Source organism: Halichoerus grypus, chromosome 10, assembly GCF_964656455.1.
Source record: "Halichoerus grypus chromosome 10, mHalGry1.hap1.1, whole genome shotgun sequence".
Lineage (NCBI taxonomy): Eukaryota > Metazoa > Chordata > Mammalia > Carnivora > Phocidae > Halichoerus > Halichoerus grypus.
The window spans coordinates 88,143,187-88,168,720 of NC_135721.1; the positions used below are offsets into that span (position 1 = coordinate 88,143,187).

Genomic DNA, 25,534 nt, shown 5'->3' on the forward strand with positions numbered 1-25,534 from the left:
ATGTATCTATTTGCTTATTCCACTGGTTTGGTTCAAACAGATGGCACTATTTTGGGTCAGTGGTTAACTTCCATTATTTCATAGTATCATCTCCAGCCTTGACTTTAAAGATATACACTTGGCAGTTGTGGAAGGTGAAAGAATCTGGTACATTTTTCTTTTACAATTAAGAATTTGGGTTTCTTTTAGAACAGGAGTTCTCAAACATTTTGGTCTAAGGATTCATTTACACTCTTAAAAATTATCAAGGAAAGCAAAGAGCTTTTGTTAATCTGGGTATCTATCTAAACTTACAGATTCAGTAATGAAAACTGAGAAATTTAAAACATGTATTTATTAATTCACTTGAAAATAATAACTCTCCCATTATATGGTACCATAGATAACATATTTTAAGGAAAAATAGCTATATTTTCTAAAACAAAAATTAAGCATTGTTTATCTTTTTGCCAATCTCTTTAATGTCTTGCTTAATAGAAGATAGCTGGATTCATATGCTTGTTTCTGCATCAATCTGTTGCAGTGTTATTTTGGTCAAAGAATATGAAGAAAATCCTTCTTCATGCAGATAAGTAGAAAAGGAAGAAGTATTTTAATAATCTTTTCAGATAATTTTGGGTGTTTTTCTTTAATACTAAACCTGAACTCAGCAAGTCATAGTTTCTTAAAGTTTAGTACAACATGGAATCTAAAACCCTGTCAATGAACTTTCATACTCTGTGACATTAAAATTCATCAGCCTAGGTGTTTTCTAACACCAAAAACCAATTCTCTGATTCTCCAGACACTAACTGAATGTCCTATAATTCAATTTTATTCTGACACTCCCTGGAGTTAGCGTAAAGCTCCACAGGATTAAGGGCTCAGTCCCACAAGGATGTTCCCACTTCAGACGCCAGTCACAAATATTGGGTCCCCAAGTTACCCACACTCTCTGACATGGCTACAAATCAGAGGTTCCCACGACGCCCTCTCCTCAGTTTTGATTATACTAGAACGGCTCACAAAACACAGGAAAACAGCTTACTTATTATTAGTGATTTATTATAAAGGACACAACTCAGAACAGCCAAATGGAAGAGATTCCTAGGCCAAGTTACGGGGGGCTGTGCGCACAGAGTTTCCATGCCCTTTCTACATGGCCACCCTTCCAGCACCTCAGTGAGCTTACCAATGTGGAAGCTCTCCAAACTGTCATTTAAGTGTTTTTATGGAGGTTTCATCATGTCGGAAGGATCGATTATTAACCATTCTCCAGCCCCTCACCTCTTCCCAGAGGTTGGGGGATGTAGGGCTGAAAGTCCTAGGCTTCTAATCAAGGTTTGGTCTTTGCAGTGACCAGTCTCCATCTGAAGCTAGCTAGAGTTGCCTCATTAGAACAAAAGATGCTCCTATCACCCAGGAAATTCCAAAGGTTTTAGGAGCTTTGTGTCAGGAACCAGAAACAAAGGCTACCTATTAGAACAAAAGATGCTCCTTTCACCCCTATCATTCAGGAAATTACCGAGGTTTTAGGAGCTCTGCGTCAGGAACCCGGGAAAAGGCCAAATATATTTCATATATATATATATATATATATATATATATATATATATATATTTCTTATTGAGCCACAATCTATCAGCATACAATATACCAAGAAAAGAAAAAAAGAATGAAATAAAAGGTTGTTAGTATCACCACTGATTTCATCAGAAAAATTTTTAAATATTAGGATGCTGTCAAATTCCTAGTGGCAGACCCAGGTTTTCCAAAAGCTTGAATTTTCACTTGAAAGCTTGAATTTTATCACTGGCAACAGATACCATCAGTTGTTTTGCTGAAGTGACAGGCTCATTTCATTCATTTTGGAAAAAATGTCTGCCAAATACCCAAGTCTGTGTAACCACAGTTTGTCTGTCAGTTCTTCTTTCAAGTAAAAATGGTGTTCCATGAAAAAAAAAAGCATCGCAAACCATCACCCAAGAGCTTTGCCTCCAGACAACGGCCATACTTTTGGTATACAGCAAGAGGCCTTGCGTGCACTTCCCATCCCATTCCAAATGGTATGACTGCTTAATGGAGGACATTCTTCAGTGGCATTTTTTGTTTGTTTTTACTGCAAGTGTTTGGTGGTGACATATGCAATGCCCACCAACCCCATTTTATTCCACTGCCTAGATTCTGGCTAAGTGTCATCAATTTTACCCACCATTACTCTTGTGCCATCAGAACAAATAAAGACAACCAATGTCCTAGCATTACTGGGAAAACAGTCTTGACATTACAGACCTAGGGGTCCAAGGATCACACTTTGAGAACCGCTACATTACAAACTATCCCTCTGTTATAAAGACTAAACATTAATACTTTCCTGAAGTCCATTTATAGAAACAAAAAGAACTAGAATAATTTGGGAAATACCCTAAGAAAAATACTCAGTTAGGGGCGCCTGGGCGGCTCAGTCGGTTAAGCGGCTGCGTTCGGCTCAGGTCATGATCCCAGCGTCCTGGGATCGAGCCCCGCATTGAACTCCTTGCTCAGCAGGGAGCCTGCCTGCCGCTCCCCCTGCTTGTGCTTGCTCTCTCCCTCTCTCTCTCTGTGTGTCAAATAAATAAAATCTTTAAAAAAAAAAAAAAAGAAAGAAAAATACTCACTTTAGTCACCAATGTGTAAGGCCCTAAAAAGAACTATATTTTTTAATATTTGAACAGCAATTAATTGCATAGGAATGCAATTAATAAATAATAACAATGAAAGGAATTTATGTTTATCGTAATATTTACCACTGGGAGAGAACTGTGCTATGCATTTTAAATGCATTATCTCCAATATTCTCTAGTACCATATCCTCATATTATAGATGAAGAAAATGGGGCACAGAACAATAAAAGAATTTGACAGGGTCACAAGCTGTATGTGGTGCAGTAAAGATTTGAACCCGCAAGGCCTAATTCCCTTGGACCCTTCAACCCTGCATTATGTTCTCTGTCTCATCTGAGCTCCAAATTTACTAATTGTGTTTCTCCCGTGTCTGTGTATACATTCAAATCCTCAAGGACAAAGGAGATGGTCTCATGTCAACCATAGTGCCCAAGGAAAGGGCTTAATAAATATCAGGATGAGTTACCAAAAGACCAGTAAACCACCTTGCCATCTTGAAGCCACAAGGGTTAGTAATCATGTTAAAAGTGAAATTCTGAAATGGCCAGCCCCATCCATATTATGTTTTAACTCCTTAAGAATGGAACCAACAGGGTAGGCAAAAACAAACAAACAAAAAACCCAAAAAAACAAAAAAAAAATGAAACGAAAAACAAAACAAAACAAAAACCCCTGGTTCCTTGAAAGCTTGACAAGTTTTATGTGCGCATGCGTACGCATGTGTGTGCACATGTATCTATATTACTTTCTTTGCTAAATAGATACAGATACAGCTAGGTAGTTAACAAGCATGTAGGTTAGATCAAAACAAAACTAGTTTACCTTTTCCAGGGTAATAAACCCCCCAACAGCTTTGGGACTGGCTTCTCTACCAGGCTCTAAAACCCCAAGGTCTTATTCACTTCTGCAGGTTAAGAAGGCACAGCCCTATAGGGCAGTAAACGGTTGTGGCTTCTATCAGTTCTGCATTAATCAGCTACACCTAAGACAACAAAGTTACGTCCCCCAGACTGTCAGCCGAGGGGGTCTGCAAAGAACAGAAAGTCCTGCTTTTACTAGGAAGGGTGATCAGAAAATGCTGGGCGGTACCCCAAACTCAACCGGTTTTGCCTTTTTCCAAGTTTGGATTTTTTTTCTTCCTTTTTTCCAAGTTTGGGCTTTTTTTTTTTTTTTTTTTCCCTTCTCAAACATCATACCTGTTTTCTGGATGGAGACCTGGCGGGATTTGGTTCGGCCGCACTTCTCTGTAATTTCCTGGGATGCAGTTTCTTTCCGGGGGGTGGGGAAGGGGGAGAGAAGGTAGGTGCAAGGCCTGGGCGCCGGATCAGACCGCGGCGACGCGCCAGGGTAGACCAGGTCCTGGGGCCCCTCGGCCGCCCCGCCCCGCCCCGCCCCGCCCCGCACCGCCCCGCGCGCGGGACGGCAGCGGGTGCGCGCACAGCCAGCCGGGCGGCGCGCGCGGACGGGCGGGGTCCGCGTGGGGCGGCCGCGGGCTCGCCCCCCGGAGAAGGCCTCGCGCGCCCGGCTTTCTCCTTCCGGCGCGCCGCCGCCACATCCCGGGCCGGGCGGGCCGCGGCGCGGAGGCCGCCAGTGGCGGCGCCGAGGCCTCCGGGCGGGGCGGGCCTCCCGCGCTCCCGGGACGCGGGGACCCCGCGCGCTTCGCCCCCAGGCCCGCGAGGCTGAGCTTCGCCGCCAACGGCGCGGAAGGGCCCGAGGACCCCGGCGAGCTTCGGCTCCACAGTGGGTGAGCTCTGGGACCGGCGGGTGTGGGTTTCGTAGACCCCCGGGCCCCGACCCCCACCCCCATCCCGGGTGGATGGGAAGACGGGGCGAACCGGTGTTTCTTTGTGAGCACCATCCCAGTGTGTTTTGGTGACTTGAGGACCTCTCTAGTTGGTGGGATTAATGAGAAGAACCTCCATCACGTTAATTATGCAATAAGGCGGCGTCCTTGCTGCGGGATGGTGTGACCAGTGGAATGATTGATACTTGGTGATCTATAATTTACTTCTTTCATCTTTGGCTGAGAATTGGCATTTGTGATTGGGTACAAAGAGAAAGAAAATGTTCCAACTTGGGTGCAGGGAACATGCAGAGAGAGAGGGCAGGGAAGAAGGAACATGTGCACCCTTTCCTAAGTGCACAGTTAAGTATATCTTTGGTGGGTGAGAGGGGAAAGGATGGTTGGAAATGCATGTTTCCTGCCTGATAGGCTGCAGAGTGCGCTCAGCCCTGATTTTGACAGTGGAGAGGCCGGTCAGAAGTTGGAGCTTGAAGTATAAATTTCTGCACTTCTGGCTGGGAAGATGAACCAGGTTTTCCAAAAGCTGTCGTTTTTGTTTTCCAAGTCTCTAAAGGCAGGAAAGGGCCAGTCAGTGAATAGAAAGCAGTGCAGCCAGGTTCTGTCTGGTTAGCTAAGGGGGAGGACTGTCATAAAGGGCTTTTTTGTCTGAAACACCCAGAGTCTGGGCCTTTGGGCCGTAAAGAGTTGGGTATTGGTCAGTTTTAACTGCCAGGGTGAGAAATGTCTCAGACATTCTTAAAATTAGGCAGCTTAGTTTAGGCCCGGCTTGCTGATCTCCAGTACCTATTCACGCTGAAATTTTCAGTGACAGGGTGAAAAAGAAAAGACAGAAAGAGAGAAAATAGTCTTCTCCCTTTTCTACCATTGTAATGATGAGTCCATCTTGGCTCAAAATTGGAATTTCAAGATGGAAAGAAAAATCTTTCCTTTGCCTTTCACCCTGAAGAATAGAATCTCAAAGAAATACCTGAGAGAAAAATTCTTTCCCAAAATGAAAACTGGAGTGTTTGCAAAACTGAACAAAGGAGGCAAAGAATCAGGAAATATCCCAGGCAATTTGCAGGTATATTCAGATCAATGTTCAAATGCTTGAGGTTAGACAATAAAAAGGTGGGAGAGAGCCAGAAATAGAAACGGGAGAGAGGTGAATTCAGGACCTCCAAGATTGCAGAAACGAAGAGTCTGTTTTCTTCTGATACAGGTCTGGAAGAATCTGGATGTGAGTACATAAAGCTTAATCTTTCCATCTGCATAACATCAAATTGCTTTTAGTTTTAACGTCGAGCTCTTCAGAGTAAAAGGAAACACAGCTAGACTGTGCTATATGCATCCCAGGCAGTTTGGGCTATATTATGTGTTAAATGAGTTGTATGTTTATTTTGCCAGCCAACTCTATTAAATCTGTAATCTCTCTAATTCCACGAGTTCGGCTTGTTTCCAGTTATTCATTCATGATGTGTCATTTGGCTAGAATTTGCCAGGGTGTTAAAGCCTAAAGAAATGCAAAATCCAGAGAACATCTTGCATTGGAAGATTTCATCATCTCATCATCCTCTGCAGGAATCCTTTACCCAATGTCAAAGATATAAAATAGATATAATAGGATTTGATTCTTTTTGCTACAAAACTTACTTCATTTTTCCTTTGAAGTTACAGGGAAGAGTCTTTTAAACAGCTACCTCTTTTGGCACATTTAGAATATTTATTCATTTGCCAAGAATTCCAAATATACCCACCTCTGTAAGAGACCTGTTGTGCAAAACATACTTGAATAATCAAAGTGGTTAACTATTTCCCAAGTATAAACCAGTTTGTACTAAATAAGTCGATCTTGTCACTTCTAATGATGCTTATTGTTTTTTAATTATCCTGTACAGTGATAGGAGGAACCAAGAATCTCAGGCAAAGCAAATACTGCTGCAAGCAAATGTGGATCCCAGGCCTCAGAAGGTATGTGAAGGAGAATGTGAGCTTACTAGTTACTTGAGATTCATGTCATTTACTAATCTCATTGTCTCTTCTCTTGCTTGTGTGAAGATTTAATGAAATTTAAAACTCTTAAATAGGAGTGTGTACACTTATACTTAGAAATGTTTTCTTAAATATAATAGTAGAAGAACCCTCCCAGGCTGGGGATTAGGTGCGTTTGGTTTGCTAAGAGCAGTGCCTGACATGTAGATAACCCCAGGCAGATGTTTGCTGTTCATTATTGTTACTCGTGAGAATCTTTTTTTTTTTTTTTTAAGATTTTATTTATTCATTTGAGAGAAAGAGAGAGCAGAAAGAGAGAGAGAACACAAGTCGGGGAGAGGGGCAGAAGGAGAAGGACAAGGAGACGCCCCGCTGAGCAGGGATCCTGATGCAGGGCTCGACCCCGGGACCCTGAGATCATGACCTGAGCTGAAGGCAGATGCTCAACCGACTGAGCCACTTAAGTGCCCCCATGAGAATCTGTCTTAACCTCAGATACATTCTTCAGTTGGACAGAGTAAGGAGTGTGTTTTCATGCTGGTAACTAAGGATGATCAGTCATTCTAAGACAGCAAATTGTAATGATTATGACCAAGTAGACAAAGGAAATTTCTGAACTTAGATTGAGAGAAACCCTATGAATTTAAAAATCACCATGACCGTTGTGGCACTTTATGTATATTATAAATTCGTATGTAATATTTTATTACATTGTAATTTAGTAATTTTATTGATTAGGTGATGATAACATTTTAGTTCAAAATCCAAAGATATGGAAGGTTTGATTGTAGAATGTTTCTGATTGCTCCAGCCCTTAGCTACCGAGTTTCCCTTCTTCCACTTAATCCCCCCCAGGGCTACCAGCTCCTTATGCATTACCAGGCTTTTTTTTGGGGGAACTTTCCTTTAGTGTCTGGCTGTGTTTTGAGTGAATGTTAAAAACTGAACACTGGACACGTGGTCCTTTCCCTGGGGTATGTATGTGATGGGGGTGGGGGATCCAGGAGTTTCCAGCTCAGTAAAGGACCCTTGACAGGATTCTTTATCTGGGCCACTTCCTAGACCTCTAGCTCACTCGGCATGAGGGACACTGGGACACCGACCAAGCTGTTGGCTCAGGTGCTGCATGATTTCCCTCACTCTGTTCCGTTTCTTCTCAAGATTCCCCTTACCCTTCTTTGTTATTAACCGTGGCCCTTCACACTTGGTGTGATCATATATATTAATAGCTCTATTTGTTTATCACCCTGTCCGCCTCTATAGAAGCACCATGAGAGCAGGGAGTGTATGTTGCCATATCCCCAGGGCCTAGAACAACTCCGGGCTCAAAGTGGGCACTTGGTCAGTATTGCTGAATGAATGAAAGACATTTGGAAAAAAGCTATTTAAACAGAGTTAAAGGGGCTTATTTACCACAGGACTTTTCAGAACCTTTAATAAGTGAGTATGCATAGCAAAAGTAGAACAAGGCAGGTGGAAGTCAAGCTCTTCCACACAAACCCAGAAAGGTTTTGTGCTTTTGGAGGACAGCTCAAACACAGGGAAAAGCCACTGGCAGGAATATTGGCAGCTGACCAAAATGGATTTACAAGCATCTTTCTGAAAATGCAGGGGAGAGAGAATTTGTACCAAAAGATGGTAATAATACCAAACCCATTGTTAGTCTTTACAAACATGTAAAATGTGTGCTGTCTTTCTTTTAGTTTAGAGGAAAAAAATAAATAAAAAAGGCTGAGATTTCTGGTAGGTTCAGCTGTGTTCTTGCTTTCCTAACTCTGCTTTCCCCATAAGAAGGGAAGTCACCTTAACCACCAGTTCTGATTGTGGGTTTTCTAAGAGTCCAGCCCTCTGGCTTGGTTTCAGAACCTGACATCTGCAAGTGAAAATCTCCTTCAATGACTGGAAATAGGAAAGCTCTGAAGATGGGTATGCTGACTCCTGGGGGCCCAGGGGCTCAGTTCAGGGCAGCACACCGTGACCACCGGGGGCCTGGGGCACACTCAGATTTGCCACCATTAGCTGCAAGAGGCAACTTGGGAGTTGCCTTGGCTCCTTGAACAAAGGAGAGTTAATTACAGAAAATGTCAGGCTTTTTAAAGGCCATTTGTCACCAGGCTACAGGGAGAGCAGTGGCCCTTGGCAGAGCCATGGAGGAAGGACTGTTGATTTCAGGCCCCAGTCTCTCTGCACACGGAAGTCGTGAGCCTTGAGGGTGTCATCCTTGTACAGGAGGCAAACCCCATGGAGAACTGGTGTACTCAGGGAAACGATGGAGATAGTGGGGTGGGCTTAGAGGACCTGGGCCTAAGGGAATTTGGAATGCCTTTCATTTTGTTTAAACAAAAAGGGCAAATTATTGTAATTTTTCCAAGGTCAGACCAAATCCTAATTCTACAGAGTAATTACCTATAGGTAGGAAGGCTGGAAAGAAGAGTAAGTGGGAATAATGCTGGAGGTCTTTGATTCTAATTAAACCTCTTTAGGCTGTTTTTTCAAAGCATCAATGGATGCTAATTGACAGATAGTCTTTTGCTGCTAGTTTTCATTCTTATAATGGAAGGAGGTGGTAGGAGAATGGCTACTATGTCAGCATGCCTAGAATCTGCATTTTAAAGGGCTGGGGGCTTGGACCAACAGTTCTCAGCCCTGGCTGCTCATTAGAATCTGTGCAGAGCTTTTAAAACAAGCCCTGGATCCATCTCCAGCGATATGTGTTGTCTTGGGTTCAGTGTTCTCGGGGCCCAGGGCATTGCTGTATTTTTTAAAAGCGCCCCAGGTGATTCTAATGTACACCCAGGGGTGGAAGCACTGCCCTAAACGTAAAATCAGCCATCGTTAGGTGCATACCTAGATTCAGAGTGCATGAACTTCCAAAGCAGAAGCATGCTATGTTGGAACCCCTAGTTCCAGTTGGAACCCCTAGTCTTCAGGATTCGTGAAAACCCAACCTGTCAGATATTGTGGATCTTACGCGTTAGTGTGCTGGTTTTTAGAGACCTTGACGGAGATGATGATGATGATGTGATGGTGATGATGATGATTATGGTGGCGGTGGTGGTCGTCATCATCTAGGAGGGTAGGTCTAGGTGGTTATGCAGAACACTTAGCTGTGTTAGAACATTCCTGCTGCACTTGTGGAAATGATGTTGAGGCTGGGGCGTGACCAAGTGGATAGTGCTTTACATTTTTGACTGTGCTGTCGGAAGAATAGCTTCAAAATTTAAATCGAATCATGACACTGCTACCCCTCTTCTCATGGAAAAGTCTCTTCAGTGACTTTCCATTGCTGACAAGGTGAAGCTAAATTCCATAAATGCTCTATTAAGATGCAGTGTTCTCTGACCATAGCTGCTTTTGCTCATCTCTAACGTTGATCTGGAAACTCCAGCCACTGGGGCTTCCTTTAGTTACTCAAGGGCCCCTGGCTTCTCCTGCCTAACCCCCAGGGCCTCCATTCCCTCCTGGTCCCCTGGCCCCGGGGACCTCCTTACATAACTGCTGTCCCTGACCTCTCCACCCAGGTTCTGTCCTTTTGTATTTTCCTTTCATAGAGCCATGTCTCCACCTCACACCACTTCTGGGATAGACTCTTTGATGCATGTGGGTTAGATGGCAGGCTCTATGAGGAAATAAGCTGTGCATATGTATTTGGTTTGGGACTCAGGGTCGTATCCCTGGCACCTATTTTGTTGGATGGATGAATATACCTTTTCGTGATGAAGTTGGCAAATAATTATTTTTAGGTTATTGTGTCCTTAAAAGTATATGCAGATACACATCTACTTGTGTTTGTGTGTCATAGGTTATGAACTGTAGAGGGGAGGGGTACTTGAGAGGGACCAAGCTTTAGTCTTACTGGTTCTGGTTGGCACACATAGCACAGGACTCAGAGAACAAGTCCTGGTTTATCTAAATTTTCTCCTCAACAGCCTTTTTCTCTTAAGTCTGTGTGTAATTTGTGAATTTCTTCACTACAGACCACGAGGAAAAAAAGGTAGGCGCTTAAAACTAGTGCATCTCTCCGCCCCAGGCTTTCCCCGCCCAGCAGGGGCCTCCCTAGAAAGCACCCATATGTAATGCACTGTTTCCTTTCAGGCCCTGGGTGAACACGCTTTCCCACCTTCTTCTGCAGCTGGCCCCGCCTTCCTGTGTGCAGGGAAGACCGCCTTCCAAACCCCTGCGGCTGCTTCTGTCAGAGGCCTCCTCCCTGATGGAGGAGTAAGTCTGGGGTGCAGGGCCAAGAGCCAGGTGGGGGCAGAGAGGGGCCCCAGCCTTATTTTTCTAACACTTCCTTTCTTTTAAGAACACTCAAGTAAGTACAGCAAAACTATTAGAGCCAAGAATCTGTTTTTCTTATATTAGTCTCTGCACTTTATGTTTTAAATATTAAATCATTTTTAAAAGCTAAATACAAACTAATGAAGACAGGGGCTCCTGGGTGGCGCAGTCGGTTAAGCATCTGCCTTCAGCTCAGGTCATGATCCCGGGGATCAAGCCCCACGTCGGGTTCCCTGCTTGGCGGGGAGTCTGCTTCTCCCTCTGCCCCTCACCCCGCACGTGTTCTCCCTCTTTCTCTCTCTCTCTCTCAAATAAATAAAATCTTAAAAAAAAAAAAAAAAACAAACTAATGAAGACAGAGGTGTATTTATTAAATATTCAGATACATGTTGATTTTGTCACTTAACCATTTTCTCCCGGCTAGAAAAGTATTTACCATCTTTTCCCACACTTTACCAAGTGGTAAGGAAACTGCAGTCAATAGTGGTCAGGTAGAAAAAATAAACAGAAATAAAAACACCAGGGGACATGTATGTAAGTGGCATCTTTTATATTTTATTAGTTTTTACTATAAAATGGAAACATGTTTGTTGCAAAAGTTTTTTTTAATATTTAAGTGTACAAAGCAAAAAATAACTGCTTTCGTCATCTCAAGATTTTAGTCTGTGCATTACATGCAGGTATGTGTTTGGATATGTGTATAATCATGTACATTCACATATATAACTTTTTTACAGAGAGGATCATACATTCAATTTTGCAACTTGCCCTTTTTGTTTACGGATATAAATTGACATTTTGGATCTCTGTAATTGGCTTGCCCTTCAGCACAGAGTTTTATTTAAAATTAAAAAAAAATTTTTGGACTCCAGTGAGATTTCTTAACCACCCCCCCGAGTCAGTATATTTAAGTTGTATATCTGTTCAAATGCATATTAAGTGCTGTAATTTATAAAATATAATTTTATTTTCAAGTAATACTGAAGTCCTAGTAGCTTTTAATTGTTTTCTAGTCTCAGGTAATAGGTATCAAATACATAACTACTCTTATGTGGATACTGGAGAAATATTTTGAGGTTGTTGAAATTGGGGGCCTCATCCTTTAAAGAGTTTGGGAAGTCTCGGGTAGAAGATTGGGAAAGGTGCCTTCAGAAATACCTTTCATCTCTCCTGAGTTTTCCTAATAAGTTTCTAGGTGGATGTAGGCATTCAGCAAATAATGGTTGTTGTCTTACTGAATGCCGGGCACTATTCTAGTCCTTGGTGTACTCAGGGGCACTTACATTCTACTGCGGGGGGGCAGATGGTGAACGAGTGAAAACAGGCTGTAGTAGGTGCAGTGCAGGATGTGAAACTAGGTGGGGTGATGGAGAGAGGCTTTGGGGGGTTCCAACAGAGTGGGCGTCAGGGAGAGCTGACTCTTCCTCTGCTGTGCATGGGAGAGGAGCCAGCCCTGCTTACCTCCCATTTACAGAAGCCCGCCGGCTGGCAGAGAGCGCTCCCTCCCGAGCTGCCTTTCACAGTGACCTCTCTTAGGCTCTGTGGCCTGCAGAGGGACCTGCAGCAGGGCACAGGGTCATTGTCAGACCTCAGTCTAGTCTGGGCGGCTCTACCCAAGACACTGGTGAGGGCCTGTGACTTTATACTCCTCTTCTCAAGAGAACATTTTTTGGCAGGGCCTAGGCTTATGCACATGAACCTTTCCACATCTGCAGCCCTCATCAGGGTCCCAGGTGTCTTGGGCTGTCCCTGCCCAGTCCAGGTGGGCTGTGACAGGGATGAGAGGGAGGTGGGGGCCTTGCAGACCTCCCTTCTCCCAACTCAGTGCGCGGCCAGGCTCAGAGCAGGAAGGGGCACTCCAGATGTCCTAGTTCAATAGGGGTTTAATTGAAGTCACTTTCAAAGTTGAACGTGTTTGAAGTAAAATTCCCCATCAGAAAGAAGACATTGGCTGGTGGATTTTAAGTTGTAGAGGAGGTACTTTGGCAGGCTCTGTCTCAGGGGGACCTCACAACACACTGGTAGGTATGCAGTGGTGGTTTTATCCTTACAGATGCGAAAATTGGGAAGATTTTCTGGGAGAAGAGAATTAGACCGACCCCCACCCCCTGACCCCAGGCCTGGGTGAAAAAGTAAAGCATTCCTGGCTTGAAATTAAAATCCAAGCCTTAGGAAGGCAGGCATGGCCTCAGGATAATGCAGCTCTCACGTCTCAACGAGCCCAGATGCAGAAATCCTATCCCTGAGCCACTTGGCTTCCTGAAGAGCAGATGATACGACCCTTCATTTTCATGTAAGACTGTTTATTCATCATCTCCCTACTTTTATGTAGAGGTGAGCTCAGTGGGCACACTCAAATTAGATCCCTTCAGAAGACTAGTTCCCACTGGAAAGATTAGATTCTTAAGCCATAAAACCTTCCCAAGTGCCGCCTTAATGCCCAGGAGGGTGCTCAGGGGCCGGAAGCCTAAGTCTGAGCAGAGCAGGGCACCATGAGCGAGCAGCGCCGAGAGGTTCTCTTGCTCTGCAGAGTAAGCCTGTGTGAGGGAGGCAGCCCCAGGTGGCTCCCCTCCTCCGTATTCGCTTGTCCACAGCACTTCTCTTAGCAAAGCATGGGTTGCAAGCCCCAGGCCACTCAGCACCCAAAGTGTTCCTCAGCCTCTGAGGCTTCCTGAAAACTGGTCCAAAGGAACAAATACTCCTCTGTTCTGGCTGCGTACCTCCTGCCTGGTACTTGTCTCCTTTCTCTTTACTCCCTCCCCTGTCCACACTGGTCCCTCTGCCCCTCTGCCCTTCTGCTAGAAAAGGCCTGCAGTTGGGGTTTCTCAGTGGAGTGCTCTCACTATGACCCATGGGGACGGACCCCCTCTGGGAGTATCACTGTCCCTCAGTATCCCTATGCTGCCGGGCACAGTCTGTGCCTCACTTGTCTCTGGAAGAGAAGAATTAGGAACTTGAGCCCCCTGGGATGAGTCTGCCTTTCTTTTCCCCTCTTCTCGGGGCAGACCATGCTGTCGCATTCATTTCTGGCCACTAGACTTAGAAGGCTGTTTGCAGATCAAATTGGAAAGTCAGAGAGGGTCGGTTTATGTTTATAGGGGCACGGCTACAGGCCCTTTAATCCTCGCAACCACCCTGGAAGGAGGAGGGCCTTGTCTCAGTGTTGGGAAATCAAGGTTTAGGGAGGTTAAGTGACTTGCTGAGTCACAGAGCTGGTGAGTGGTGGGGCCATCTAGGCGCTCTTCTTTGTGCCGTGCTGCCTCAGATGAGCAGGACTGAGGGAGAAAGGAAGACTCACCTCAGGCAGGCCAGCTTCAGGCAGCTTGAGAGGGGTGGGTATGCCCCGTGTTGGGCAATGTGGCTGGATAGAATACAGGACTCCCAGTGAAATTTGAAACTCAGAGAGACAACAAATCACTCTTTAAAGTGTATGTCCCATATAATATTTGGGGCATACTTCTACTAAGACATTATTCACAATAGTCCCCCCTTATCTGCGATTTCACTCTCCATAGTTTCAGTTACCCGCAGTCAGCCGCGGTCCGGAAGCAGATGATCCTCCTTCTGACGAATGGTCAGAAGGTCGGTAGTAGCCTAATGCTATGCCCCTGTGCCCACGTCATTGCCCTCCCTGCAGCTCATCTCATAAGCAGTTTCCCATCTCACATCATCACAGGAAGGGTAAGTACAGCACAATAAGAGAGAGAGAGAGTCCACATTCACATAACTTTTGTTATGGTATGTTGTTATAATGGTTCTATTTTATTATCATTGTTAATCTCTTACTGTGCCTAATTTATAAATTAAACTTTCCCATAGTATGTATAGGAAAAAGCACAATCTACAGGGTTCGGTACTATCCGTGATTTCAGGCATCTACTGGAGGTCTTGGAAAGGATCCCCAGTGGATAAGGGAGACTACTGTGTTATTTATCTGAAATTCAAATATAACTGGGTGTCCTACATTTTTATTTAGTTAATCTGGCAACCCTGTTTGAAGACCCCAGGAAACACACTGGGTCTAATGTGTGAGCACGTGAGGTGACAGAGGGTGGCTCCCAAACCACCCAGTAAATGTACAGGCTGCATCTCCCCATTACAGGATAGATTCAAGTATAGGCTGGATAACCACTTGGTGGAGGGAATTCAGGTTTCAGATGCCTGGTTCCAGTGAGATTCTAGGAGGTAATTGTTGTTGAGACAAGGAGAAAAGTTGATTACCTGGGTCCCCGCAGAGCTCTGTCCCATCCAGCATTCAGAAGCTGTCTGAAATCATATGTCATCAGCACCTTGTTGAGGGGACCAGTTCTCCCTGCTGCCCAGGAGTGATGGATGGCCTCAGTCAGCTAGTGGAAACCAACCCAACCCAGCATGGTCTCTTTAAGTGGTTTGGTTTGGCTTGAAGAAGCACTATGGTAAAGGTGAAATGATACACTCTCTTTTTTTGTCTCTCTTGCCAAGAATTGACTGTGACTTCCCCGCTTTTTATGTGTCCCCTGCAGCATGACCTGCTGAGGACTGACATGCCCTGCATCACTCCCGGGCAGTGACAGCATGAAAAACACCCACCCCCAAGGTTCTGCGCAGACTCTTGCAGGCAAGTGAATGGAGACAGAGAAGCCCCGGTGTTCATTTGCACTGTTTTAGAGATTCTGTAGGTGTGGCTACATCTATCTTGTCAGCATGTCAGGATTTTACACAAGGCCTGCTTGTAATTGCCTCAGCATGGCTTCTGCCCTCCACAAATTACCACAGCCAAGGTCTGACCCTTGGAGGACTCCTTCTGCCCTCCTGCTTCCAGGCGCTGGCTATTGCTGGGTACCAGGAGTATGTTTTGATGTTCGCTTGGGCCAGAAAGGAGTTACGAGGCAAATCTACAAAAGCAAAATCTTACCGTGTATTCCAAAAACAAACAGAAATGGCTCCTCTCCATTAGAGTGTTTTAAATCTGTTTGAATTACCAGATCGACAACTTCATATTATTAATTAAGAATAAAATTTAAGTACTAAGTCAACATACCCCTGTATCAATAGAAAATTTTTTTCAAATATTCATATTGATGCTGTTAACTAAAACCACCTGTTCTTTTTATTACTTTATGTTTAATTGATTTATTTATAAGCACCAGGGGCATCTCACTTTTGTTTTCCAGGAAGAATTACTGAATGGCTGACATTTGACAACATGCACCACCAGTGGCTTCTGTTGGCCGCATGCTTTTGGGTGATTTTCATGTTCATGGTGGCTAGCAAATTTATCACGTTGACCTTTAAAGACCCCGATGGTAGGTATGCTTCCTTGTGGAATGGATTTCAGCTAATCCAGACAATGCTGTGGTATTGTTTCTGGGTATATGCACGGATGACCTTTGTCACACGATCGAAGGAACATTAACCTCGAAGGTCATGGCATCCAATTCATTCATGTTACAGAGGTGCAGAAGAGGAGGTGGAAAAGGACAAAAGTGTCTTCCCTACATCTCCCTTGGGGGCGGGTGGAGCATGCTTTCTCTGTGGGCTTCTTTGGTGGCCTCTTCCCAGCAATACCATTTGCTAGGTCATCTCCTGGGCCCCAGGCTTGGGATTTCGCCCTGCTTGGTGTCATCATGAGACGCTGCCGTGATTGACCAGCATCCCTGTGTTCTAGTTGGTGCTGCATGCTGGTAGCCGTGCGTTTGAAAGTCACCTTTGATTCACTGGGAGGAAGGTGATTTAAATATTGTGTCTGGTAGTCTTTGAGGTAACTCCCCTTGACTTGATGATGTAGGTGTTCAGATGAAGATGTACAAAGAGCACCAAACCCAGATTCAGAAGAACTTACTTTAGTTTATGCCCTTGACTTTTGCTTACCTAGGCGTTAGTGGTTTTTTTCCTACAAAAGGGACATGCTCTGACAGCTCCAAGATTGACCTGAGTACAGTGAGGCTCTCTGATCTGTGAGGTTGCTGGGTGTACGTAAGGAGGTGCACCTGGAACCCTGAGGCGACTCCTTCCATGGCAAAGGGAGGCAAGACAAACGGGAGATGTTGAAAAGGCTCATGAGCAGCTTCAGGTTGGCCTCATGATGTTTGCCTAATAGGGAGGATGCTTGCGAATGTGGGTGTGCACAGCATCTTCACTCTGTACAACCTTTCACACATTCTCCTGCAGGCGGCAGCCCTTAGGAAGGGGGGACCAGGAGAGTGTCCATCCGTTCCAGCAGTTTTCCCCACTTTGTCCCAGCAGCTGCACGAACGGTGCCCTCTGAGTGGCCAGCAGGCTCCAGGCTCCACTGCAGCCCAGAGAGCTCCCTGCTGTGCCGAGGGCCGCACAGCACCCCACCCTGGGGGCCAAATGCTCCCGTTCATTCTCTCTCCCTCTCCCATGCTGTCTGTAGAGGAACAACAAGGCTGGAAGGCAGATGTGCAGGCCAAAGAGGGAGGCCCTGAAATGAGCCCCAAGAGCTGGTTCTCAGATCCAGGGTTTCCACTCAGTAACTCAGCTCCTCTGTGCCCGAGCCCGACAGGCCATCATTACAGGTACCACCCCCACCTTTCAGGAGCTCTCGTGAGGACCTGAGAGGTTCTTACAGCCTCGGGACGGCGGCATTAACTGCAGGAGCATCACAGAGCACTGTGGGTAATCACAGACAATCATGGCTCCCACCTGGCTCCCACCAGGCACCAGGGCCTCTGTCAGGACAGCAGGCACCGAATCTAGGGGGTCGTTGGAGTCTGAGACTGTGATCTCCGCTTGACCGTTTAGCTGTTTCTCCAGCTGCTCCAGTCCAGTTCCACTTAATTCTGACGGAGGTCCCTCCTCAAGAGTAAGAGCAGTGGTTCTCACCCCGTGGCACTCTAGAACTGTCTGCGGGACTTTGTAAACCTTTCTCTGCTGGCCCGACCAGAGACCAAGTGAGTTAGAATCTCTAGGAGCGCACCTCTAGAGAACTGCAAACGTAGAAAGAGCTGCAGCTGCTGAGAATATGAATCTGTTGTTACAACAAGTCCACACGTTTTACTTCTGCTTCCCTTAAATGTCACCTCCTGGTAAGGAAGGCACTTCAAAGGCAAGTCATGAGGTTAAATGGTTAATGGTTTACTTTGTTTCAAAAACTAGGAGTATAGCTAATGTATTTTATGAGACTTCCACCAAAAATAATTGAGATGTGTGCCCTTTGAATTGTAATGTTCTCTGGCAGAGTAGCCTCTGAAGAGCATGGCATTCCTCAGTGGTATCTGATAAGCGACGTGTCATTCTGCTAGGATGTGGCAAGTTTTAAGCTGAACACTTTCAGGAAAGTGTAGAAGCTCTAGAGGGTTTTGTGAAGTGTGGAGCAAACAGTTAGAGGGATAGAAGGTGAAACCTACCGGGAAAGATGAAAAGCTTTAGGATTTTAAACCTGGAGGAAAGATCTGTGGTCGTCTTGGGTGCTGCTCAGCAAATAGCTCTTACACCCTTGGATGTTCGGTGTGGTTGCTGTGGTTAGTGAATGGGAGCACAGTGGTGCGGACAACTTCTGGTGGGAACCTCAGAGCATGCTTGGCCCCATTGCCCCTCTCCTACCTCCAGGAAGTGAGGACAGTGTCAGTCCCACACTGTGCAGGAAACTTAGAGTGAGAACCCTTTGTTGTCAGGCTCAAATTGTAACCCAGCCTTTCTTGAGCACACAGAAACTATCTAATTGTCCCTACGTTCCTGGTTGGGATCACGAAGATGGATGTTCACCGGCTGAGTTCTGAATGAAGGAAACGAGCTCACAGGCAGGGTGTCTTACCAGTCCAGGTGACGGATCAGGGATGGAGCTGCTCCCCTGAGAAGTTAAACACAGCCTCCGAGGACGCCGTCCGGGAGGGCATCGCCTGCCCCTCTAGGGCTGTGGTTTGGTGGCTACAGTCACTTAGCCTTAGGGGGCCCCTTTGTCTAGGAAGGCATTTAAACCCCCCTGGTGGATCTGGGAGCTGTACAGGAAACTGAAAGAGGTTTGTAAACGTGTGGCTGGAAGAGATTTTCCTCAGGTGCTGGGATTTATTTTACTCGTGTTCACAGTGTTTTGGTTTTTGAACCAAAAGCCCAGTATGAAGTGTCATCACAAAGAAGTAACTGATAACACAGCGGTCTCCTAAAGATGAAGTTCTGTGTCCTGTAAAGTATAGGGCAGATCGCTGATCTCAGCGTTCAGGGAGCCGATTGTAACTCCGGTGTCTGTGGGGCTGCTCCTTCCGGCTCTGACCTCTGGGAAGCAGGGCTCTGTTCCAGTCTGTCGCTGGGCGTGTGTGTTTTCTTCTCACCCACCTGTTCCTAATGATTTCCCTGCCACTTACACTGATAGGAAGAGATTCGTCTTGAAATGCTGTTTGAAACCTCACTTACCTTTTTTTTTTTTTTAAGTAGTGTTCAGCTCAGCAATGAAGCCATAGAGATATTTGTAGCAATGACTCATCCTTGGTTAACAAACCTCAGTGTCATGTGGAACCAGGTTCAGGTGTTATAACTAGACTGTATCACAGGGAAATAAAGCCCATTCAGTGATGGGAATTTGATGGCATATGGTATGGTGAGACTAGAAATGAAAAACGACATCCTTGTGAATCTGGTGTGTATGTGTAGACACGGATTTTTCTTCTCAGCTTAGTTCGGCTTCCTCTTCCAAACTTTTGCCTCCACTCAGCCCCTCACCTTGGCTGTAAGCTACTTGAGGGCAGAGCCCATGCCTTGAATGTCTTTGCCTGCCTTCTGCGTAGCGTGTGATGGGGAGGTGACTAGCATTGGGGACTGATGCACAGTGTGGTCAGGGAGATTCGCGGATGTGTTCACTTCTAGAAGAACAAGGTGGTACATCACTTGGCAAATGTAAAGACATTTTATAAAGCACTGTAAATATAGCAGTGCCTATAACAAAAGTGATCTGATACCTATAGGCTCAGAATCCTTGATCCTGGAGCTGGAGGCTTGCTCCTAAGGGTCAGGGTGGGGAAAGAGACTGTGCCTTGATCATAGTGGGGATAATAGCATCTGCTGAAAATAAATGGTTGTCAGCAGAGCAACAGAAAAAAAACAAAACCAAATGTAAACTGTGTTACCAGTTTTACTTGAAGCTATTTGAATTAGGGCCCAGGGGAGGGGGGGGAAGCAAATACCAAGAAGTTTAAAATCATAAAAATGATAAAAATTGGTGGATGACTGTCTGATGTGTGTTGTGTTGGAAGATGAGATGTTTCATGGCTGCCAAAGCCTGTTCTCTGGGCTTCTGAGTATGGGAAATGGGTTGCTTCAGAAATTCATTGATAAGTCAGCTGTTTAGAATTCAGGATACATTGTCCCATCTAAAATGTTATTAAGGAAGTTTAGGATCCTGCAAAACCCATTCAGCCTGGGGCAGAGCTAAGCATTGCAGTGCTCATCTTAGAAGACACCGTCAGAACACAAAGTGACCAGACAAGCATAGAATGTGCATTTTCTTGTTAGCATGTGAGTGCTCAAAGATGACAGGGTTGCAGAGGAGGAGGATGGGTAGAGCGTGGTCTCTTGGAGTCCTCAGAGTGTATTCAAGAGCTCTGGGGCCTAGGGCACTGATGCTTTGTCTGTTTCATACTATAGATAGGGCTCCCTGACCTTGTTGCAAGTACAGAACAGGTCCTGCGCACAGCTTTGGTTAGGATGGCGTTTTAAATCACACATAGTCCAGACAAAAGATTTCAGTGGCATTCCTAAAGGTGTGTGGCAAAGAGGTTTATATTGGAGTCCAATAACTCAAAAGTGTGTAACAGATGGGGAGATGGGATTATTAGTGTTGTCTGTACTTGGAGGACACGAGGCCATGGTGCACACTAACAGCATGCTGGCTGGGCCCTGGGTGTGGGGGGGCGTAGCAAACCCATGTAGGTGGAAGGTCCAGTGTGTGCTGTTGCTATTCTTGATCCAAGAGGAGGAGGTTTTGATTGTTTTTTAAATGAAATAAATGTGCCTTTGTTTATGCTTTGTTATGCCGATTTTTATGCTTTTTTTGCTATCTACTTTTTCTAATTATGTTTTTAGACTTCGCAGAATTTTGAAAGTAAATGTTTCTTTGATTGTAGAGATCTGAAAATTATCTTCAAATTCTACCCAAGGGTTTCTCCCAAAGCAGTTTTTTGTAAATTATTACTCTGGACTAGCATTTTGTAAGATTGGTCTGGTCTCATCTCACTTCCCATGAATTTTTAAACTAATGTGTAAATACTAACTTGACTGCTAACTTGGGTTTGTTGTTGTTGTTGTTGTTGTTTTAGATTTTATTTATTTGAGAGAGAGAGGGAGGGAGGAGTGGGGAAGGGGCAGAGGAAGAGAATCTCAAGCAGGCTCTGTGCTGAGCGCATCTCACAACTCTGAGATCATGACCTGAGCCGAAACCAAGAGTCAGACACTTAACTGACTGAACCACCCAGGCGCCCCTAACTTGGTTTTTTAAAATTACACCTTTAATTTTGAGATCACTGTAGTATTCATATGCAGTTGTGAGAATGCAGATTTCTATGTACCCTGTACTCAGTTTACCCCAATAGTAACATGTTCCAGAACTATAATGCAGAGTTGGAATCACAATATTGACATTGATAAAGTTAAGATGCAGAACATCTCCATCACCACAAGGAGCCCTGGGTTGCCTTTTTATTTTTATTTTTTAAGATTTATTTATTTGAGAGAGAGCATGAGAGGGGAGGCAGAGGGAGAGGCAGGAGCAGACTCCCGCTGAGCAGGGAGCCAATGCAGGGCCTGATCCCAGGACTCTGGGACCATGACCCAAGCCGAAGGCAGACACCCAACTGACTAAGCCACCCAGGCGCCCCATAGCCACACCTACCTCCCCTCCCTGTCTCCCTTCCCTGGCCTCTACCCCCCTTGGAAACCACTAATCTGTTCTCTCCATATTTTTTTTTTAAGAATATTATATACAGTGTATGACCTTTTGGCCTTGGCTTTGTCTATTCAACATAATTTCCTCGAGATTCATCTAGCTATTACTGTGTGTATCAATACTTTGTTCCTTTTTATTGCTGAGTAGTATTCCATCATATGGATGTCCCACTGTTGTTTATCCATTCACCTGTTGAAGGACATCTGGGTTTATTTTTTTCCAGTTTGGGGCTATTACAAATGAAGTTGCTATAAACATTTGTGTATAGGTTTTTGTGTGGATATAAATTTTCATTTTCCTCGGATAAATGCCTAGGAATGCAATTACTAGGTCATATGGTAGTTAAATGCTTAGTTTTTAAAGAAACTACCAAACCATTTTCTAGAGTGGCTATTCCATTTTGCATTCCCACCAGCCGTGTAAGTTCTTCAGTTTCTCTGCATCCTCATTAGCATTTGGAGTTTTCACTATATTTTATTTTAGCTATTTTGTGTGTAGTGGTATCTCGTTGTGGTTTTCATTTGTATTTGCCTGATGACTAATGACATTGAATATCTTTTCATGTGTTTATTTGCCATCTGTAGATCCTCTTTGGTGAAATGTAAGTTCATGTCTTACCCATTTTCTAATTGGATTGTTTTTTTTTTCTTTTTGCTGTAAAGTTTTGAGAATTCTTTACATATTCTAGGTACTAGTCCTTTGTCAGATATTTGATTTGCAGATATTTTCCCCCAGCATGTAGCTTGTCTTTCCATCCTCTTCATAGGGTCTTTTGCAGAGTAAAAAGTTTTAAATTTTGATTAGAGTCAGGAAAACAAGGAAATATTTTCCAAAGATTTTCTTCTATGTTTTTTAAAGTTTTATTACATTGAAGTGCTAATCCATTTTGAGTTTGTTCTTGAATAAAGTGTGAGGTCAGGTAAAGGTTCCTTTTTTCTTTTTCTCTATAGATGTCTCGTAGTTGGATCACCATTTGTTGAAAGGACTCTCCTCCACTGAACTGATTTGGCACCTTTGTCAAATGTCTGTCCGGCATATTTGTGTGGGCTTATTTTTGGGGCCTCTCTTCTGTCCCGCTGATCTGTGTGTCTGTTCCTCCATGAGAAGACGCTTTAACCTCTCTATCTCCTAGCATACAGCGCCAAACAGGAGTTCCTGTTCCTGACAGCCGTGCCGGATGCGGGGAAGTTGCCCGGAGAAAAGCACTTTTCTGAGGAACTGAAGGTGGGCCCGGCAAGGCAGAGGGCACTGTCCCCTGTGACTCGGTCAGTTGGGGGGAGGGGGGCAGAGCTGCTGCTTCCCGACTGAGCTGTGGCGGCCCCTCCCCACCCCCTCTGGCCCCAGTGGGTACCCCCATCCCATGGAACTAGCCTGCCCTCTGTCTGTGCTCCCATCAGCTGGTGTCCTCTGACCATCCCATTCTGCTGCTGTGGAGTTGTGGCTTGTGTCATTTTGGCACATTTCTGCTCATCTTTTTAGCTTCTCTTTGGAGGTGACATGGTCACATCGATTTTTATGTTCCTCACAGTGCTTTGTACATCATGGATCCTCTGTAAATGTTGATTATGTTGAGTTCCTGGCCCGTGGAGAAGGAGCCTTGCCAGGGGAATGAAGGATGTTGGGCTAGGTTAGGAGAAAACCAAGGGGGTGGGGAAAGGTCTGCGACCCAGAATCATGGACTTTTAAAGTTAGAAGGGTTCTTGGACAGAAGAGCAGCTAATCTCACCTCTGGATGGCATGGATGAGAGAACAGAGTTTAGGGAAAAGGTTAATCATCCCAAATTGTGTGGGAGTTAGTGGCAGGGCCCAAGGCTGCCAACTTTTACCTGGTGCTCACCTTCCTTGGTATTCTGACTTTTTCTCCTCAGGCTCCTTTTACACAAAAATTCCTAATCGTTCCCCAGCCGTGATGGGGGGCACACTCTTGCGATTCCCCTCTCACTTGCTAACCCCCATTCTGGGTCTGGAAAGTTTGGGTTGCAGGTATGCCTACAGGAATGAAATGGGTAGACCAAGCTTTAAGACATTGATCAGCCCAGCATTAAGCCATGGAGAAAGAGACAGTTCCTGTCCTTAATTTGCAGGGTAAGGACAACAGATTAGAACCCAGCAAATTCTAGAAAGTGTGCACCTGGTCAGAGTGAAGTGCTCTTGGAGTTTACAGGTTGCAAGACACTGATTGATGGGTCAAGTCTGCAGAACTCCCTGAAGCAGGCCTGGAATGTTGCTTTTAGGTTGAGGCTTTCTGGGGCAAGGAAAGAGAGTGGATGGACCCCAGAGACAGGAAACCAGAAAAACCTGTAGGAAGTAGGAGGGTGGCCTTAATAGAAGGAGGTAAGGAAATAAATGTTTAGTTACTGGGATCAGGAATACCACAGAGGTGGGGCGAGAGTTTTGTAAGAGGAATGCAGTGCTCTGAGACCAGGGTGCTGCTAGGATGCCAAGGCTCGTGAAGAACAAAAGTGACCATCCCAGGGGGCACTCTTGAGGGACAGAGGAGCACTCTTCCTGCCAAGACTGTGGGCCTGCGGGAGTAATCATGATTGGAAATACTGCACCAGAACATGCTTTGCGGTCTACAGAAGACTTTGCTGGGTTTTAATCTTGCTGGTCCTCAAAAACAGCCCTCTGAGCTGTATTTTTTACTCTCATTTTGCATTTGGAAAGTGTGAGGCTCAAGGAACAGAGCCAGTATGTCAGGGACAGCAAGTAGTGGGCTGGGACTTTCAATTACATGTCCTCTGTCCCCTGTTCTTGCTACCCTGCCCCCTTGATGCTCATGAAACTCAGATGCAAGGTAAAGGGAGTGGGAAACAGTGGTCAGACATGATTCTCTGAAACCAGGAGTCATTAGATGTTTAAACTCAGCATCTGTCTTCCCAAAAGAAAGGTGACTTACAAATGTGATCAGGTTGTGTAGCTTACTTTTAAAGTTTATTTTGTGCAGCTGTTGAATCAATGTTTGTACACCTGAAACTAATATGTGTTTTGCTTATACTTCAATTTTTAAAAACTGCAAAAGAAAGTTTATTTTGTGCATAATATAGCTGAATATTTGAATGGAAAATAATGGAAAACAGTATCAGTCATTAAAATTGGTTTAGTATATTTGCAAAGGAAGAAAACAGAAAACCATGCCAGTCCATATGCACAATTGGATGAGAAATGGTTTTTCTTTATATACAGTGCTTAAGCTTGAAGAAAAACAGGTTTGAGAATGAGGGAGATTTTTCTGCAGTTTCTCAAGAGAACTTGTTTGGAGGTAGGTACTGCCCTGTGATTCACACCTCTTGAGTGTCATCCGCAATCCAGGTTAGATCTGAGGTTTGAAGCAATTGGAGTAGAGTGAGAAGAGGAGAGAGAGACCATGTCGATACGTGAGCAAGAGTTGGGGTCAGGGAGGGAATGAGGTTAAATTAGACTCCATTTATGAAAGCAGAAAGCTTAAGGGCCAGTGTGGCAGGCTCGTGCTCATGCTCCCTCGGGAGGAAGGATCAGAGCTGAGTAAGTCTGCAGGTGCCCACTCTCACTTCCAGAATGTGTTGACCTCAGGAAGTAGCCCTTAGGAATTCCCAAGACACTTCCCTTCACCAGGGAAACCCAGGAAATTCAGTCAAACACGTGAGAAGGTGTGTCAGGGAGTTTGGTTATGGCAGATCCATGAGGGAAGAGCAGGGAGCTGAGTGGTGGTGTGGAAACCTCTATCGTCCCAATATTTCCAGTGTTCTTGTTCTCATGTGTTCTGGAAGGCCATATCCTTCTCCCCATTTTGTAACTGACCCAGTCCCTGGGGGAGGACTGGTTTTACAATTGCCCCATAAATGGATTACCTGGAAACTCTAGTGCATTTTAACAGATAAAAGGGCATTTTGGTCCATTCTGTAAAGTTAAGTTAGGGGACTGTCTGGTTTGAACTCTTGGGAAGAAGTTCTGTGTAACTTAAAGGGAATGAATAGATAATA

The 25,534-nt window shown here is 44.9% G+C and overlaps 1 protein-coding gene across 9 annotated transcripts in view; it reads left to right on the plus strand.

The window, feature by feature from the left end:
• The window catches only part of CHST10 (carbohydrate sulfotransferase 10), a 52,509-nt gene that overhangs the window by 17,998 nt on the left and 8,977 nt on the right, over positions 1–25,534 (plus strand). The window contains exons 1-6 of one of the 9 annotated variants that reach the window (XM_078056805.1): positions 4,104–4,387; positions 6,325–6,397; positions 10,514–10,636; positions 15,199–15,297; positions 15,854–15,981; positions 22,705–22,796. In XM_078056805.1, the coding sequence (XP_077912931.1) occupies positions 15,251–15,297; positions 15,854–15,981; positions 22,705–22,796 (267 nt within the window). In that variant the 5' untranslated portion in view covers positions 4,104–4,387; positions 6,325–6,397; positions 10,514–10,636; positions 15,199–15,250. Of the gene's footprint in view, positions 1–4,102; positions 4,388–6,324; positions 6,398–10,513; positions 10,637–14,233; positions 14,378–15,198; positions 15,298–15,849; positions 15,986–22,704; positions 22,797–24,756; positions 24,835–25,534 lie in introns of those variants that run through there. The other 8 variants (XM_078056806.1, XM_078056803.1, XM_078056804.1 and 5 more) reach the window with 8 other exon arrangements.